The 15,037-nt window shown below is 55.3% G+C and overlaps 3 protein-coding genes across 3 annotated transcripts; 1 reads left to right on the top strand and 2 right to left on the bottom strand.

Moving 5' to 3' along the window:
• Nucleotides 1-1,228: 1,228 nt before the first annotated feature.
• On the top strand, nt 1,229-3,596 carry A1O3_06288 (uncharacterized protein; the record flags this gene model as incomplete). The annotated part of the gene is made up of 2 exons (XM_007736408.1): nt 1,229-1,509; nt 1,682-3,596. The coding sequence occupies 2 exons, from the start codon at nt 1,229-1,231 to the stop codon at nt 3,594-3,596; spliced, it is 2,196 nt and encodes a 731-aa protein (XP_007734598.1).
• A 3,876-nt stretch (nt 3,597-7,472) lies between these two features.
• A1O3_06287 (uncharacterized protein) lies at nt 7,473-11,274 on the bottom strand (the record flags this gene model as incomplete). The annotated part of the gene is made up of 2 exons (XM_007736407.1): nt 7,473-10,922; nt 11,032-11,274. 2 exons carry the CDS (start codon nt 11,272-11,274, stop codon nt 7,473-7,475), a joined length of 3,693 nt encoding a protein of 1,230 aa, XP_007734597.1.
• A 1,269-nt stretch (nt 11,275-12,543) lies between these two features.
• On the bottom strand, nt 12,544-14,970 carry A1O3_06286 (uncharacterized protein; the record flags this gene model as incomplete). The annotated part of the gene is made up of 1 exon (XM_007736406.1): nt 12,544-14,970. The coding sequence occupies one exon, from the start codon at nt 14,968-14,970 to the stop codon at nt 12,544-12,546; it is 2,427 nt and encodes an 808-aa protein (XP_007734596.1).
• Nucleotides 14,971-15,037: the final 67 nt, after the last annotated feature.

Raw genomic sequence — 15,037 nt, 5'->3', positions numbered from 1 at the left:
GCCCTCGCAGCTTGCAGGGGGAGACTGCCTATAAGAGGCTGAATGTCAGTCTCAGACCCTGGGGACGGCACGGAGAATGCTGGGGTTGAGACTTTACTTGAGACAAGTCCAGCCAGCCACTGTAAGTGAGTTGAAGTGCTCAGCCAGCCATCGAAACAGACGTCAGTCATCAGCCAGCCACGTTTCCACGATTGGCGATACTGTGTGGAGTATGGTGTACATAGCTGTACAGAGTATGCATTGATTACAATGTATAGGTAGGTACGGATACAGTATCATGGCTGGCCCACTCCCCCTCCGGCGTTGATCGTCGATCATACGGTAAGTACCTGGAGTACTCTGGAAATAACCCTGGAAGGCAGTAGAAATAAGGTTATAGTGTCCGTAGCCGTACCGTACATTCTACTGTACTCGTACTCTGCATGTCGTTGCGACTCCGTACCATGTATTGATACCCCGCTGGGGAGTCGGCTTCCGCTTCCGCTTCAGTGCGGTGCGTCCCGTGCCAGGGGTGAATTGTATACTATACCAGATCCGATTCGCCAATGGTGTATTGTGAGCGGGGGCACGATACAGGTACCAATGCTTGATTCGACCACGGCGTACCTAATTGGGTGTCGGGTATTAGGTACGGTACCATGTAGTATGTATATGTGGTACCTAGGTAGGTATGTGGTATATGCTACCTACGTACCATGTACATTACCAGCGAGCAGCTGAGCAACTGAGCAACTGAGTAACTGAGCAGGGCTGATCGTCCTAGGAGATCTTCAGGCCGCCCGTTCAGCTGGCTGACAGGTGCGCGTACACTTGAGTCTGTGGTGGGTGATGGAGGCCAACTGCATGCATGCAGACGCAGTGACAGCTCGTATACAGAATTCTAGACCAGCCCATCACATCCCCTCCATCAGCTGGAGGTGGAAGTGGAAGTGGAAGTGCAGAGCTGAACAGACAGTGCCGTGCCGTGACGTCCATCTCTCCCGTCTCTGCCGTCTCTTGAACCGCTATGTTCTCGAGGAACAAGGAACCCCGGACGGTGCTCGAAACAACCCCATCACTCTGCTTTGGACTTCAGCAGCATATAAAGCAGCCGTCCGTGGGTGAACAATTTCAAATACTCTTCTTCTCTTCCTCACAGCCCATCTCACTACATACCTTGCAGTACAAACATACCATACTTGGTAGTATTTGATTTGACCCAAAGCAACAACCCACCACAATCGTAACCATGTCTGCCCAAGTCCAGCTCCCCCCCCGTGTCGACCGTGGCACGCCCACGCTGGATGACATCTTCCATGGCATGCCTCGACAAGAGGTGGAAGACGACCCCATGGTGGTGTGGGACAAGGGCGTGTTTTTCAACGAACTGGCCAAACAGGGCATCGTGCTCAGCACCGGCGACAACGGGGCGGTCAATGGCGACCTGGCTGCCAGTGCCGGCCTCAAAACCGGCACCTTCAAGGGCACGCAGATGGCACTGACCGAAATCTACAGTCTGCTTGAGGAATCGTAAGACTGAGTTCCCTGTCCCTTACCCTTACCCATCACTGGTGACTACATACCTCTTACTCCTGACCCATTACCCTTACCCATCACCGGTGACTACATACCCTTACAGTCTGTATGTAGTATGGACGCGATCACTCATTACATAGCCTGCTGACTTGACTGAAAACCACAGCGCCGTGTCTCACTTCGACAAGACCGGCCTCGAACCCATCCTCCCAATACAGAGGCAGTTCCAACAGAAGCAGGACACGTACCAGTGGAGCGATCCGTCCAAAGACGGCTATCCGCCCCATCTGCAGACGGTGCCGCTCGACCAACAGGACGGGCAGCCCGGGGTCGGGCACATCTTCGACCAGGCCGAATCACAATCGGTGAGCACAATTGCCAAGGTGCTTTCGTTCCTGATCCCCGACGAAATCAGCCACAAGGGGACGCCGTACGAAGGCCCGACCCTGGCCGAGTGTGAAAAGTACAATCAGGAACACATCTCCAAGACCGACATCATGGACGGGAAAAACCTCGGCCACCTTCCCGACTGGTACTCGGACGCCCGGTTCGCCCAACAGCACCTGAGCGGCGTCAACCCGTCGACCATCGAGGCCGCTCCGCCCGACCAGGTCAAGGCGTACACGGCCGAGGCGGGCAAGCAGGGCCTGGACGGCATGAAGAAGCTGTTGCTGTCGCTGTCCGAGGGCCGCGACCTGTTCGTCCAAGACTATTCGTACTTCCGCGCGGCCACCGGGGTGAGCGACACCGAAACGTTCCAGAACCTGGTGCCGGAACTGGACAACAAGACCAGGCAGCCGACGGGCAAGTTTACGTTCCGCTATGCGTGTGCGCCGGTGGCCATCTTCCAGCTGCACACGGACGGCCGACTTCACCCGTTGGCCATCACGCTCGACCACCGCGGCAGCCTGGACAAATCCATCACCATCTTCAACCGGCGGCTGAACCCGAACGACAAGGGCGGCGACGTCGACGAGAAGCACGACTGGCCGTGGAGGTACGCCAAAACCTGCGTGCAGACGGCCGACTGGGCGCGACACGAAGTGGCCGTGCACCTGGTCGACACGCACATGGTGGAGGAGGCCATCATCGTAGCCACGAACCGCACCATCCCGGACGACCATCTGGTGTACGAGCTGCTGAGCCCGCATTGGTTCCGCACCCTCGCCCTGAACGCCGCGGCCCGCCTGACGCTGGTGCCGGCCGTCATCGCCCGCCTGGCCGGGTTTGGGCCCGACATCACTCCCGACCCGAGCAAGAACCGCGTCTACCGGCTGGTCGACTGGTCGCACCGCCACTTCAACTTCCAGGACAAGTACATCCCGAACGACCTCAAGAAGCGTGGCTTCGACATCGACGTCGACGGCGACGGGGCCGCCAACCCCAGGTACCGCAACTACCCATACGCGCGTGACATGGCGCTGCTGTGGCGCGTGCTGCGCAAGTTCGTCGCGACCATGCTGGCCCTCCAGTACCACTCCGACCGCGATGTCACCGACGACGCCTGCATCGCGGCCTGGTGCAAGGAGGTGCAGACGCACGGCCAGATCCCTTCGTTCCCCACCATCACCACCGTCGACCAGCTGGTCGACGCTGTGACCATGTGCATCCACACCGCCTCGCCCCAGCACACCGCGGTCAACTATCTGCAGAAATACTACTACGGCTTCGTCCCGGCCAAGCCGCCCGCCCTTTGCACCCCGCTGCCGCCCAACCTCGCCGCCCTCCAGGCCTACACCGAGAAGGACCTGACCGCCGCCCTGCCCATCGGCACCGACGGCCCCAAGTGGAAGGACTGGCTGCTCGCCGCCCAGTTGCCCGAACTGCTCAGCTTCAAGGTCGACAACAAATACAACCTGATCACCTACGCCAAGTCAATGTATAACGTCAACAAGCGCCGCACCGTCCAAGAAAATAAAAAGTTCGACGCAAAAACCATCGCCAAAGCCTCCGCCGACTTCTACAGCGATCTGAAAAACTGCGACTTGGCCTTCAAGAGGATCTCCGACTGCCAGACTGACGGCACCGTCGAGTACAAGGTTCTGCAGTCGGATTTGACTGCCGTCTCCATCTTGATCTGAGTGATAGTGCTCCTGCGGTATGCACTTGGTGATGAGAGTCCTGAAAGTCTGCATGTTTGTTGTCATTCTGTTTCTCGCTGAGGTCTAGGAATAGGAACTTCAAGTAGTACAAGGTATTAGCCACTCTGATGACATGAAATCTGAATGTCCGTATTCTTCTTTCACAGAAATTTGGAAATCCATCAAAATCCCAAACACCTGCACCTAGCTTAGGTATACTTGTCGTTGTAGCCTCAGACAAGGCAGATAAGGTGGGGCCGGTTTGATTCGAGCAAAGCGAGCTGGATAGAGGTCACGCGTTCGAGTGTCGGACTATCTCGGTAACTGGGAATGGGAGTGGGATTTGCGTGGATGAGGTGTTCGAGCTCAGAGTCCGTACGGCTTTCCGACGCACACATAACTGCTCTGCCATCATGATTGCGAACAGGCACCACCAACGACAACGACAGGCCGCCGACATAGGTGTCTAACTTCGTGACCGTCAGCGGGCCGAGGGGACAATGAATGTTGTCGGGGTGTAGAGGAGGAACTCAGCCGGGCACTCATTCCTGTTCATATACCAGGCGGCAGCCAAGCTGCTTCGCACTGCATGTTCATATGATCTTGAACCCCAATGCCCGACTATGCTGGCTGCAATTGGCCATCCCAGCTGCGGGGTAAGCAACAACTTTGGACCACTGCAATTCAGGCTCGAGTAGGAGAGCCAGGCTCTTCGGTATAGCTTGTGGCTGGTCAGTATTTGTTGCTCCCATATGATCTAACAGTTCTTGCCTGAATGGAGTCGGGGTTCATCTTTGTTGGGCAGGCTAGGGAAGCTATGCAGGTTAACAAGTAAATTGTAAGACGAGGGACTACTAGTAATATACCTTACCTACCAGGTACATAGGTATGTACCTAGGTACATGTACTGAAGAGTTCAAGTTGCGCACGCCGCGGAGTGCCAAGCCTCAATCTGTGACGTGATCGTCATGTGACCACATGGCCAGGAGATAATAGCAGAGAACGGTGACGATATCCAAAAAGGCTCTTTGTCCCAAACTTGAGGCAGACAATTCACGCCTAATCCCACGAATGGCATGTAGTGACTAGGTGTCTAAGGCTTCAAGGGTGCCATCCTCCCCGGTCGAGGGACTAAATAAGGGTGGCAGGGGTGCCATTTAGGTTGGCGCTATCTTAGCCTCGCGCTATCTTAGTCTCAACATATTGGAGCACTAGGGATCCATGTATTATGCATGTACTACAGCACCCCTGCTAGCCATGCTATGCAGGAGGGGAAGGTTTTGCCGAGTACAGAACTGCATGCAGGTACTCGTACAGTATTGAATACGGAGTGCGGAGGAGTATTCTCTGACCGTCCACAGCACCACCATCTACCATCTACCAGGTTACACCGCAGCCCACTTGCAGATATTGGCAATCACTACGGCTATGACGGACAGATATTCGGGGAACCAGAACCCATACCGAGTACATATACTGGAAGCCTGGACAAGCTGTGATTCATGGTTTATATGCTACCTATCTCCCTTTTGATCCACGCTGACCCGAGAACGAGTTCGAAATCGTGAACCTTAGCGAAGCGTTCAAAACATCCTCTGCAACGGCCCTATACTTCAGCACCCAGTGTCGCGAGATACCTAGTCTAGGATGTGAAGTGAGAAATGGCATGATTGTAGGACTTTGTTTCGAGAAATATGGCAACACCCTCTATCAAAAGGTCAAAGACGGGCATATGTTTGAATAAGGGATCATCCATATTCACTGCCTAGGATCATGTATGGGGGCCGGCCCTACATCAATCCACGCAACATCTTCTCTTACACAGAACGTTTCGTTCCATCGCTGGGTTGGAAGGGGGCATCGAGGGATGGACGCAAGACTCTGAAATTGTGCGTAGTTTTGGATTGCGTGGCAATACTACTCCGTACATCGAACGTGAAAAGGACATCTATCAGATTCATTCTCATACAGCAAACAATTCTCGAATCCACCGGTTGTTCATAACTCCATCTCATTTCGCCGAGGCGGACTATGGGAAGAGGAGGATCGACAGTCAGATGGATACCTAGTAGCATATATGCTATGTACATGCATGTTGAAATCGCAGGCATTCATCAAGGTCTTCCGAAGGAATTGAGCGGAGGCCATTCTAATAATGAATGAACAGAAAAGTCTTGGAGTTGTATACAGTACTACCCCACGCCAATTGGCCGTCTCTCCGTCGACTTCCATTCCCACCCATTTCCATCCACCAAACCTTCTTCTGTTCATCCATCCCCGTCCATGCCCATCCACTTCCGCTCACCTGCACCCTATCCTTCCCCCATTTCCGTTCATCCCTCCTCCCCCTTTCCGTGTATACTACGTACTAATTAGTATTTCAAGGCCCCACGACGGATAAGTACTGTACAGACGTACTAACGGTGCCACTCTCCCCGGCTCATAGGCCCCCCCACCGACTCTTACCCCGGCAGACGCTCCTTCTCATCTCGTGTCTCAAGCTACATGCAGCTTGTACTCTGATTACGCACCGCTCCTCCTTCTCAGTTTCTAGCTGATATTGTATGTATGTACTAGTAAGTGTGGTGGTGCACCATGTGAATCAATTGCTCTAGGGATTCCTACCGTACGATCGAATGGGATCCACGAGCGGACCACTAAGTGTATCATCTCACCTTGGGCTGCAAGTTGCTGGGCATACGATGTACCGCAACCACACACGGCGCTGCTTTTGGGCTAGTACATGCAATCTTCTCACCTATGGCTGCTTCCTCGCCTTAGGCCCGGTCGATTAGGAGTGGCAGGCTGACGGTCAGAAGTCGCGACCTTCACCGTCCTGGTCTGTATGTACATACATTAGTAATGTATGTGAAACCGTGTCAAGACGTGCTGCTTATACTGAGTCGTCGACGATCCACCGCTTCCTCTCTTTGACTTTGGGTCTGCCGCTCGCCGTGGTATAGTACTAGACGACAGCTTTGCAGACCAGGCCGCGCAATACCTACGCATGCAGCGACGGCAACTGCGATGGCCTCTACGGTGATGGGCCGTGAGGAGACACAGAACATCGACCGCTCGTTGAAACAGGCGGCCAAGTCTTCCACCGCCCTCATTCTCGCTCACAACCGGCCATCGTCTCAACGTCCTAGAACACCTGGTCTCACACCAACCCTAAGTGCAAAACAGGAGCTACTGTACGACCTTACTAGTATGTATTCTGAATATACACGACCGCGCTCTACCACCTCCTAGAATCGGCCGCCCAAGATCTCGCCCAACAGACTACGGAGGGTCTTCTGCTCGTCAGCGGTCAACTTAGGCGGGAGTGGTGCCCTCGGCATGGGCGATGACGACCGAGAACGGCGACGTTCTTGTCAAGATTCTCGGGCATCTCAATCGCCACACAGAAGACGCTGTGTGTACATACATATGTACATACTACATACATACTCTCTCGACCTACAACGCAGCAACGCCGTCGCTGTGCTTGATCTTGCCCGCGGCCTTGAGCTCCACCTGGGCGACTTTTCCACAGCCTGCCTGCGCCCCGCCTACACAAGGTATTCCTTCGGACCATCACCGTTGCGTATAGTCGTTTTCATATCAATGTGCTCTCGAACGGCGTATACTCATTCTCTCACACAAAGGCCAGATCAAACCCGGATCAAACCCGGATCAAACCGGATTAAACCTAGATTAAATCCGAATCGATTTAGATTAATAGTATCTATTAAGTATCTTATTAGCTACTATAGGTATACTAATAGATAGTATATACTAAGTAAGATAAGGCATAGTTATATAGAGTAGCAGTATGTATATATACATTACTAGTAGTATAGTACTATATACAGTATGATTGGTCAGTAGTACCATCTAAGCATTTAAAATCTGACTCTGTACAGTCTCCACCACAATATTCACCATCTTTTCCTTCTCCTGATTAGAGTCAACCACAATAACATCATTCTCATCAACCGCCAACCCTCCAGTCAAAAGTGCTTTATCCTGCTTGTTACTGTCTAGCAACAACCAAGTCACGGTGACGGGAACGTGTAGCCATTGTCCAAGCCGACGCAGTTCGTCCCGGTCAGCTAGGCGCAACGCCTCGCATGTCACAGCCACCGCTGGCGTGGGTGAATCTAATAATCGCTGCATCACTGCTCCCCGAACATGGGCGAGCCATTCTCGGCGATCCGAGTCCTCCAGCGGGAGCTTGTCGTCCGCCGAGGCAGAGCAGTACAGAGCGTCGCCTTCGATGGTGGGAATGTCCAGTCGCGAAAAGAGCGCCTGTGCCGCTATAGCGGTGCTTTTGCAGGCGCCGACCAGGAAGATGACTTCGCGGGGAAGAGCTCTGACTTGAAGTGACGATAGAGTTGATTCTCGGTCTTGGGTCCAACACTGTGAAACGAAGTATTTGACGAACCTGGACGTGAAGTCCCTGTTCAGACCTCGTGCGTTGGCGAGGGAGGGCGAGGCGGTGCGGGCGCTCTTTGTTTCGTAGAGCAGAGTGCGGCTTGGGTGGTCGTGGTCGTACTTCTGAGTGAAGAATTCCAACAGTTTGACGGGCGGGTTGGCCTCGGGATCTTGGTTGGATTCGCGGAGTCGGCGCACCCAGGCCTGCTTGGGGAGCTCTTCGAACTCCAGACCCGCTTCACGCAGGAGCGGGAGGAGGTCTTGGGTCCAGTGGTTCAGCGTGGCATTCGTCACATTCAAGACGGGAGAGTCCACCACCGGAGCCAGACTGAGTTCGACAAAGCTGGCGGCCATCACGTCCACCGGTGTCCAGGATAGGATGTCGTCTAGCCGAGGCAGCGCCTTGATGGTCTTTGCACACTGGAGAATCATTGGCATGGCATCGCTGGCGTTCCAGATCCCGTGAGTGGTATCTGCCACGATCTGTCCCGATCTTAAGACCCGGGCCGCCATGCCCGTCTCCTGGGCGGCGCGAACCACAATATTCTCCGTCACCAGTTTGGACTGGGCATACCCGATGTTGTGAGCGTGGCTGAGAGATTCGGGCAGGGCCTCACGCGCCCAATTTCCAGGAGTCCGCGAGACTGTACTGACGGAGGAGCAGAAGGCAAAGGAAGCCGGGTTCGGACCTTCAACACTTAGGCACAGATCTAGCAAGTTGCGTGTTGCGGCGATACAGCTCTTCTCGAAACTCTCCAAAGACCAGTTAAAATTGACCGACCAGGCACAATGGATGACGGCCGTGACCGACTTCTTCAGCTGCGAAAACGTGTCTTCCTCGAGCCCCAGATTGACGGAATTGGACAGGTCCGAAGGCAGCGCAACGATCTTTCTTCCTGCCGCAGAAGACAGATTGAAAGACACCATGCGCTGACGGAGACTCTGAGCAACTCGTCGACGGGCCGACGCCAACGACTTGGCTCTGACAAGACAATACACCTTGCGGACCTGGTCCAGCTGTGCCAGTTGCACCGCAATGTGGGCGCCCAAAGATCCGGTGGCGCCGGTCAGCACAATGGTAGCCTCGTCGTCTCCACGCCGTGGAACAGGGACATGCGTCTTGAACCCCGTGCCGTACTTGACGATCAGACGTTGCATCCGTTCTTCCGCCGAGACTTGCTCTTTCGCTGCCTTTCCCCGGCGCAGATTGGTGATTGCGTCTGCCATGGCCTGAAGGGATGGATGTTCAAACACGAAATTCTGGCCGAGCTTCTGGCCGCCCAGATCCAGAGTATCCATGATGGCCGTTCCAAGGCGCATGGAATGCAAGCTGTCGATGCCCAAGCTAAAGAGATCGCTGGTAGGTCCAATGTCAATGTCGGAAGAGTGCAGAAACGGGACAATCTCTATGAGAGTCTCTCGGAGGAACTGGATCAGCTCTTCACCCTCCAGCCGTCGATCGCCTTTTCCTGCTCGATCATCATAGACCTCGTTGATTTTGTTGGCGAAGTCTTTGTAAAAGGCATGCCGGATCAGCGTCCCCTTGTCTGTCCGTCGGTACTCCGTGTCCTTGGGCAAGACAAAGGCCATGTCCCTGGACACATGGGCGTAGGCGGGCAACTGGGCATTGCAGGCCTCGATGTCCGGGAAGAGGGCTTCGATGAGCTCTTGATCCGTCTCGAACCGGCACTTTTCCGACGGGATCACGAAGAGACCGACGCGAGGCTTGGTGCTCCCAAAGGCAACGGCCTCGGCGACGTTGGCGTTCTTGCGCGCCACCCCTTCGATCACCAAGGGATTGGCTTTCTCCCCATTTTCCAGCACCAGGGTATCGTCCGACCGTGCATAGTATCGCCATGCATTTGGCGTGGTCGGATGCTTCTGAAACAAGTCCTTGGTGGCATATGATCCGTCTGGTCGGTTACTGGCCACCTTGGAAGGCCACCCGTCAAGGACACAGAGCTCATAAATCCCCGGCATGCCCGACTGCTCCTCCCAGCGAAGATATGGCAGCAAGTTGGGACCGGCTCTGACGTAGTCCCAGTCCAGATCGGACCGGGGCCGGAATGAAGTCATGAGCTGACCAACCTCGGTCGTGCCATAGTGCGAGACGAGACGCACCCCATTCTGGACGAGAGCGTCGCCAATCGGTTTGGGACAGGCCGATCCGCCGAACATGACCAGCTCCAGGCAGGCCAAGCGTTTCAGGCCCTCGTCGGTCTCGGAAAGAAGCTTCAACGCATAGGGCACGGCGTAAAGGATCTGGATTTCCTGGTGGTCATTCAGCGTGTTGAGTAGCGTCGAGGCGGTCAGTGGCAGGCTGGCGCTATACATGTAGATCAACTTGTTGGAGTGTATGGCTCGGAACAGACAGCTGATACCGTGACCATGGAACAGGGGCAAGGTAATGTAGCCTCGGAGCCCAAAGTTATTGGCAAAGTTGGTCAGCGCACTCGAATGCGTCTGGTAGATGGGTTTGGGAAGCCCGGTCGAGCCACTGGAATGGATGATCCAAGCGCAATGATTGTTCTCCGTGGGACCATGGAGATCGGCCGCTGGTAAACGGGCCTTTGAAGTTTCCGCTATGTTGACGGACGGTAGGGACGCCATTGAAAGCTGAGAGACGCCGGTCTGAACTGCGACCTTTTTGCCCACGGCAGCGAAGCTGGACGAGGTGATGATAAACGTGGCTCGTGTGTTCTGCAGCAGACTGACATGAGCCTCTTCTGTAATCCGCGTCGAGAGGAGTAGGACAGTATGGCCCAGGCGGGAAATGGCCAACAATGTGATCAAATATTCAAAATCCGACAGACCCAGCAGCCCTACAACCTGCACGGCATCGGCGGATGAGCGACGTGGAGGGACATTCTTCGCATAGTGAATGGCTGTGGCTTCGACCAAGGCATGCAACTAACATCAATTACACTTATTAGTATGCATTCATCCTGTGACGAGCAGCCCTGATGAGCTGTTTCCCTCCTGGCCCTTCAGAAGTCCTTCATCCTCCAGGGCCACGTACCTGGTATGGGGTGTAATAGACATAATCGATTCCTGACGACGGGTAGGCCACTATAGGCTGATGTGCCGTCTCTCCCGAGGCTCTTGCTCGCAGCAGGTCGTCAACGGTGTAGAGTGTTGTTTCTTGCTGCATTGGGCGGGGCACATTCTCGACCAATACCGCAGTTGCCGAAGCCTTAGCTTTTGTTTTGGATGCTGGAGGATACACCTCTGCCGGCGGTATAGAGAGGACTGACAATGTCATCATGGACAGGTGAGGGATGGACGGATGGAAGGATGGAAGGATGGCGTCCTCTGTTACATGTTAGCATTCTTATCCATCTAGTATCCCTAGTAGGACCAAGGGGACTCGGGCAAACCGGCGACCCAAGGCGGTTGAGCAGTGGAAATACTTAATGCCACTGCGTGTTGTCAGAGGTACATGGTACGGTAGTTGTTCCTTGGACGATGATCGTTGATGGTTGGAACTCAAAATCCGATCCGCCACCATCTTTTCCACCAACGACGAAGTTTTCCGCCGACCATCAGGACCTTCTTCTCGTCGGGGGGGCCCCGAGGGTTCGGTGATAACCCCAGTGGCCAGTGGTGAAATGATGGTGGGTAGTATTTACTACTTATGTAGTATTCAGTACACAGTACAACAGTTCTACGTTTATCTGAGCCGATCAACGTCAACGCCAAGTGAAGACCAGTCACAGATATGTGTCTTGCAGGACCGTCAGCACCGGAAGCTACCATGTACCTATGTACCTATGTAGTAGTGGGAAGTGGTGGGATTGGCTCAATCAATTCGGATGTTTTGATACTCCATCCCATTACACACTTGAACTTGATCTTCCAGAGCCGCTGTTCGAACGGCCTCTTCGCCAGCCTCGTCAAAGATATCGCATCCCCACAGCTAGGGAAAGTCGAAGCGCTTGTGAGCCCGCCACAGGAAGAGATTCAGGGATAGCCACTTGGACACGGGCACCTTCTGCATGGCAAAGGCGGTTGGGTAATCAAACTGGGGGCGAGACAGGGGTGAGTACATATGCCGAGCCGGGCAGGAGCAGAGGGCGGAGGGCAAGGGGCAAGGGGCAAGGCTGGAGAGGTGACATAGTACATACTGCCAGGTACCCAAAGTACCTATAGAACATACTTCCTATTTCCCCAGGTCATAAGTTTATCAGGACAGTACTGAGGGATGCAGTGTACACCCGCGGACATGCGGCGACTCTCTCAACCCAAAGACGGCCGAGTATCCCAGCATTGCTTTGTTCATATAGGTCAACAGGTAGGTGACACCGATGAAGAAATTGAACATCAGGTCGATCTGTCTGTCTGGCGGCTAATGCCAATGACAAACTCATCGCAATGCAATCCCGGGTCGGTCGCCACTACTACTAGACAACGGGCACCCAGGATATTAATTCAGTATAGACAGGTTTGAAAGGTCGACTGCAAACATGTCGCCGCTACCACTGAATCACAATCATAATCATGTCACCACCGTTGAATCACATTCATAGTCATGTCAACTCTGGGCCCAAAACCCAAAGCCGAGATCCTCAGAAGGACCCGACGGGATGAAAAACCCGCCCAAGGCATCCCTATCCCCACCCCGGGGATCAAAGACCGAAGGGTCCTGGAAGCTTTCCCAATTCATGATGGGCTGCTCGGCAGCCTGGAAGGATTCAAAGATGGATTCGCCGTGGCTCTCGTCCGGAAGTGGAAGTGGAAATGGAAATGGGAGGGAAACGGACGATAGATTGAGATAGTTCCGGTTGTTGTTGTTGTTGCTGTTGCTGTTGTCAGCATGGGTCTGGGTCTGGGTAGAGGAGGACGACCTCTGCGCCGACCGGACCTCGTCTTGGAGGGCGGCAGCAGTAGCAGTAGCAGTGGCAGTGGCAGTGGCAGTGGCAGTGGCAGTACCAGTACTAGTACTCGCAGTTTGAGCCGTCACCTCCTCGCGCAACGTGTCCAGCACAATGTTGTATCTCCAGGCGACGGCGTTGCTCTTGGAGGCCTGGCCGAGATGGTATTGGACCTCTTCGGCCAATCTGTACAACGTGGCCGGGTTGAGCGCCATGTCGGCGTCGGCTTCGGCGTCGGTGTCGGCAAACAACCAGGCGTGCGGGATGCGGCCCCATTTGGTGTGGATCAGGCACACGTAGACGATCGAGAGGGCATTGAAGGCAATGTACTGCGTGTACCAGAAGGACGGGAATAGGAGATTTTCTTGCACGAGCTCGAGCATAAAGTCGAGCGTGTCCCGAGCCGTCGTGATGCACGACCGGAGGTACTGTCGGAGGAGGGGATATTCCGGCGGCTCAGTGGTGGTGGTGGTCGCCGTCGTGGCGTAATCTCGAAGGAGCAGTGGCCGCGTCACAAACATGACGGCATGATATCGCGCCAGGCGAATGACGGTCAGCTGGCGTTGGAACGTCGACACCAGGCTGCTGGGGCAGACCGAGTCGCCCAGCAAGGGAGGAAGCTCCGAGTGCCAGTGACGGATCTGGTCCATGAGGGAGCCGATGATGACGGTCTCCTGTTCTCGGTCGATGCGCCGGATCGAGTAGAGCTGTCGGCAGCCTTGGGCCAAGATGCAGCCGATTTTGGCGTGGCAGACCGGGGCATGCATGAGACAATCGCGCGCCGGCAGGTGAAGGGGACGAGGTCGGGATCGAGATGGGCCTTGCGATGGATCCCCGGATGGCTGGACGTGGGCGTCGAGATTCTCGTCGTTGATGAGCCGCGGGTAGTCCTGGTCGATGTCCTCCTCGTGGAGCAGGCGTGGTCGGCCGGTGATGAGACCCAAGTATTGATCCAGGAGGAAGCAGCACCAAAAGACGCGTTTGGTGCATTCCAGCGTCACCGGGCCCGACGACACCGACGGCACCGGCCTGGGTGGTGCACGCCCTTGTCCTTGTCCTTGCCCTTGTTTGCGGTGCATGCCCAGCGCCGTCAGCAGTTGTACCGTGGGGCCAAATTTGAACCAGGCTCGGTTCACGCGCGACGTGTTGAGCAGGTACAAGACGGTGAGAAGTCGCGCTTGCACGGATTCGAGACTCGGCGGGCCGTGTTCGTGCGCGAGAAGCTCCTCCGCCATCTCATAGTATGTCTCGCCGGGTTGGCCATGTCCATGACCATCCGACGGGGAAGCGTGTGCATGCTGCCCAGGCCGGTCATGGTCATGCACGTTGTAGAACAACGACGCCGCGGCACACATGGCCAATATGATCGCCTTGGCGGCCGACGAAACACCCAGCCCTGTGGCCGGTCTTGACCTTTCTGTGTCCTGTTGCTGTTGGCTGAAAACAAGATCCACCCATCCTTCCACCGTGCCTCGATGCAACAGTCGATAGGTCGGGGCCACAAACTCGAAATGGCGTGCGACCAAATAGTCGACCTCCGCTCTCGGCGGCCATTGCATCGGCATCTGGGACCCCGACCTCTGCGTGGTCGGGGCCGGACCCGGTCGATCGCCGTACGAGAATATCGACACAGGGCCGTCCTCCGACGCCGTGTCCACCACGCGTCGTGAGCAGTAGAGCTTTCTCACCGCTCGCTCCAGGAAAGAATGGGCAGAAGTGAGACCTTGACCTGGGTACCTGTTTCCGTTTTCGTCTCCGTCTCCGGAGTTTGGATCCTGGGAACTCGAGGTCGAGGTCGAGGTGGACAAGGAATGGCCACGAGGACGAGGCCTTTTCCTGCTGGGTATTCCACCACCTCCGCCGCCCGTCGCCGTCGTCGTCGTCGAGGCCACCGGGGCGGCAGCGATACCTCGGTGGTATGGGACATTGTAGGTGCAGGTCAGAGATGAGTAGAGGCAGAATTTACAGGGCATTTCGCCCGTGCAGGCCTTCTTTCGTGCTTTGCACGTGTCGCACGCTCGCGTGACCTTGCTCCTTTTCCGCGCACGCTGCGCCGACGCCGACTGGGGCGATATCGATGTCTCCATCGGGCGCCGGCGCCAGAGAGAAGATTTCAGATTTCCGCCCTTGTTCGGATTCTTTGCTTGCGCTATG

The sequence above is a fragment of the Capronia epimyces genome (assembly GCF_000585565.1).
Source record: "Capronia epimyces CBS 606.96 chromosome Unknown aczIQ-supercont1.5, whole genome shotgun sequence".
NCBI lineage: Eukaryota > Fungi > Ascomycota > Eurotiomycetes > Chaetothyriales > Herpotrichiellaceae > Capronia > Capronia epimyces.
This window is presented reverse-complemented; position numbering and strand designations above follow the sequence as displayed.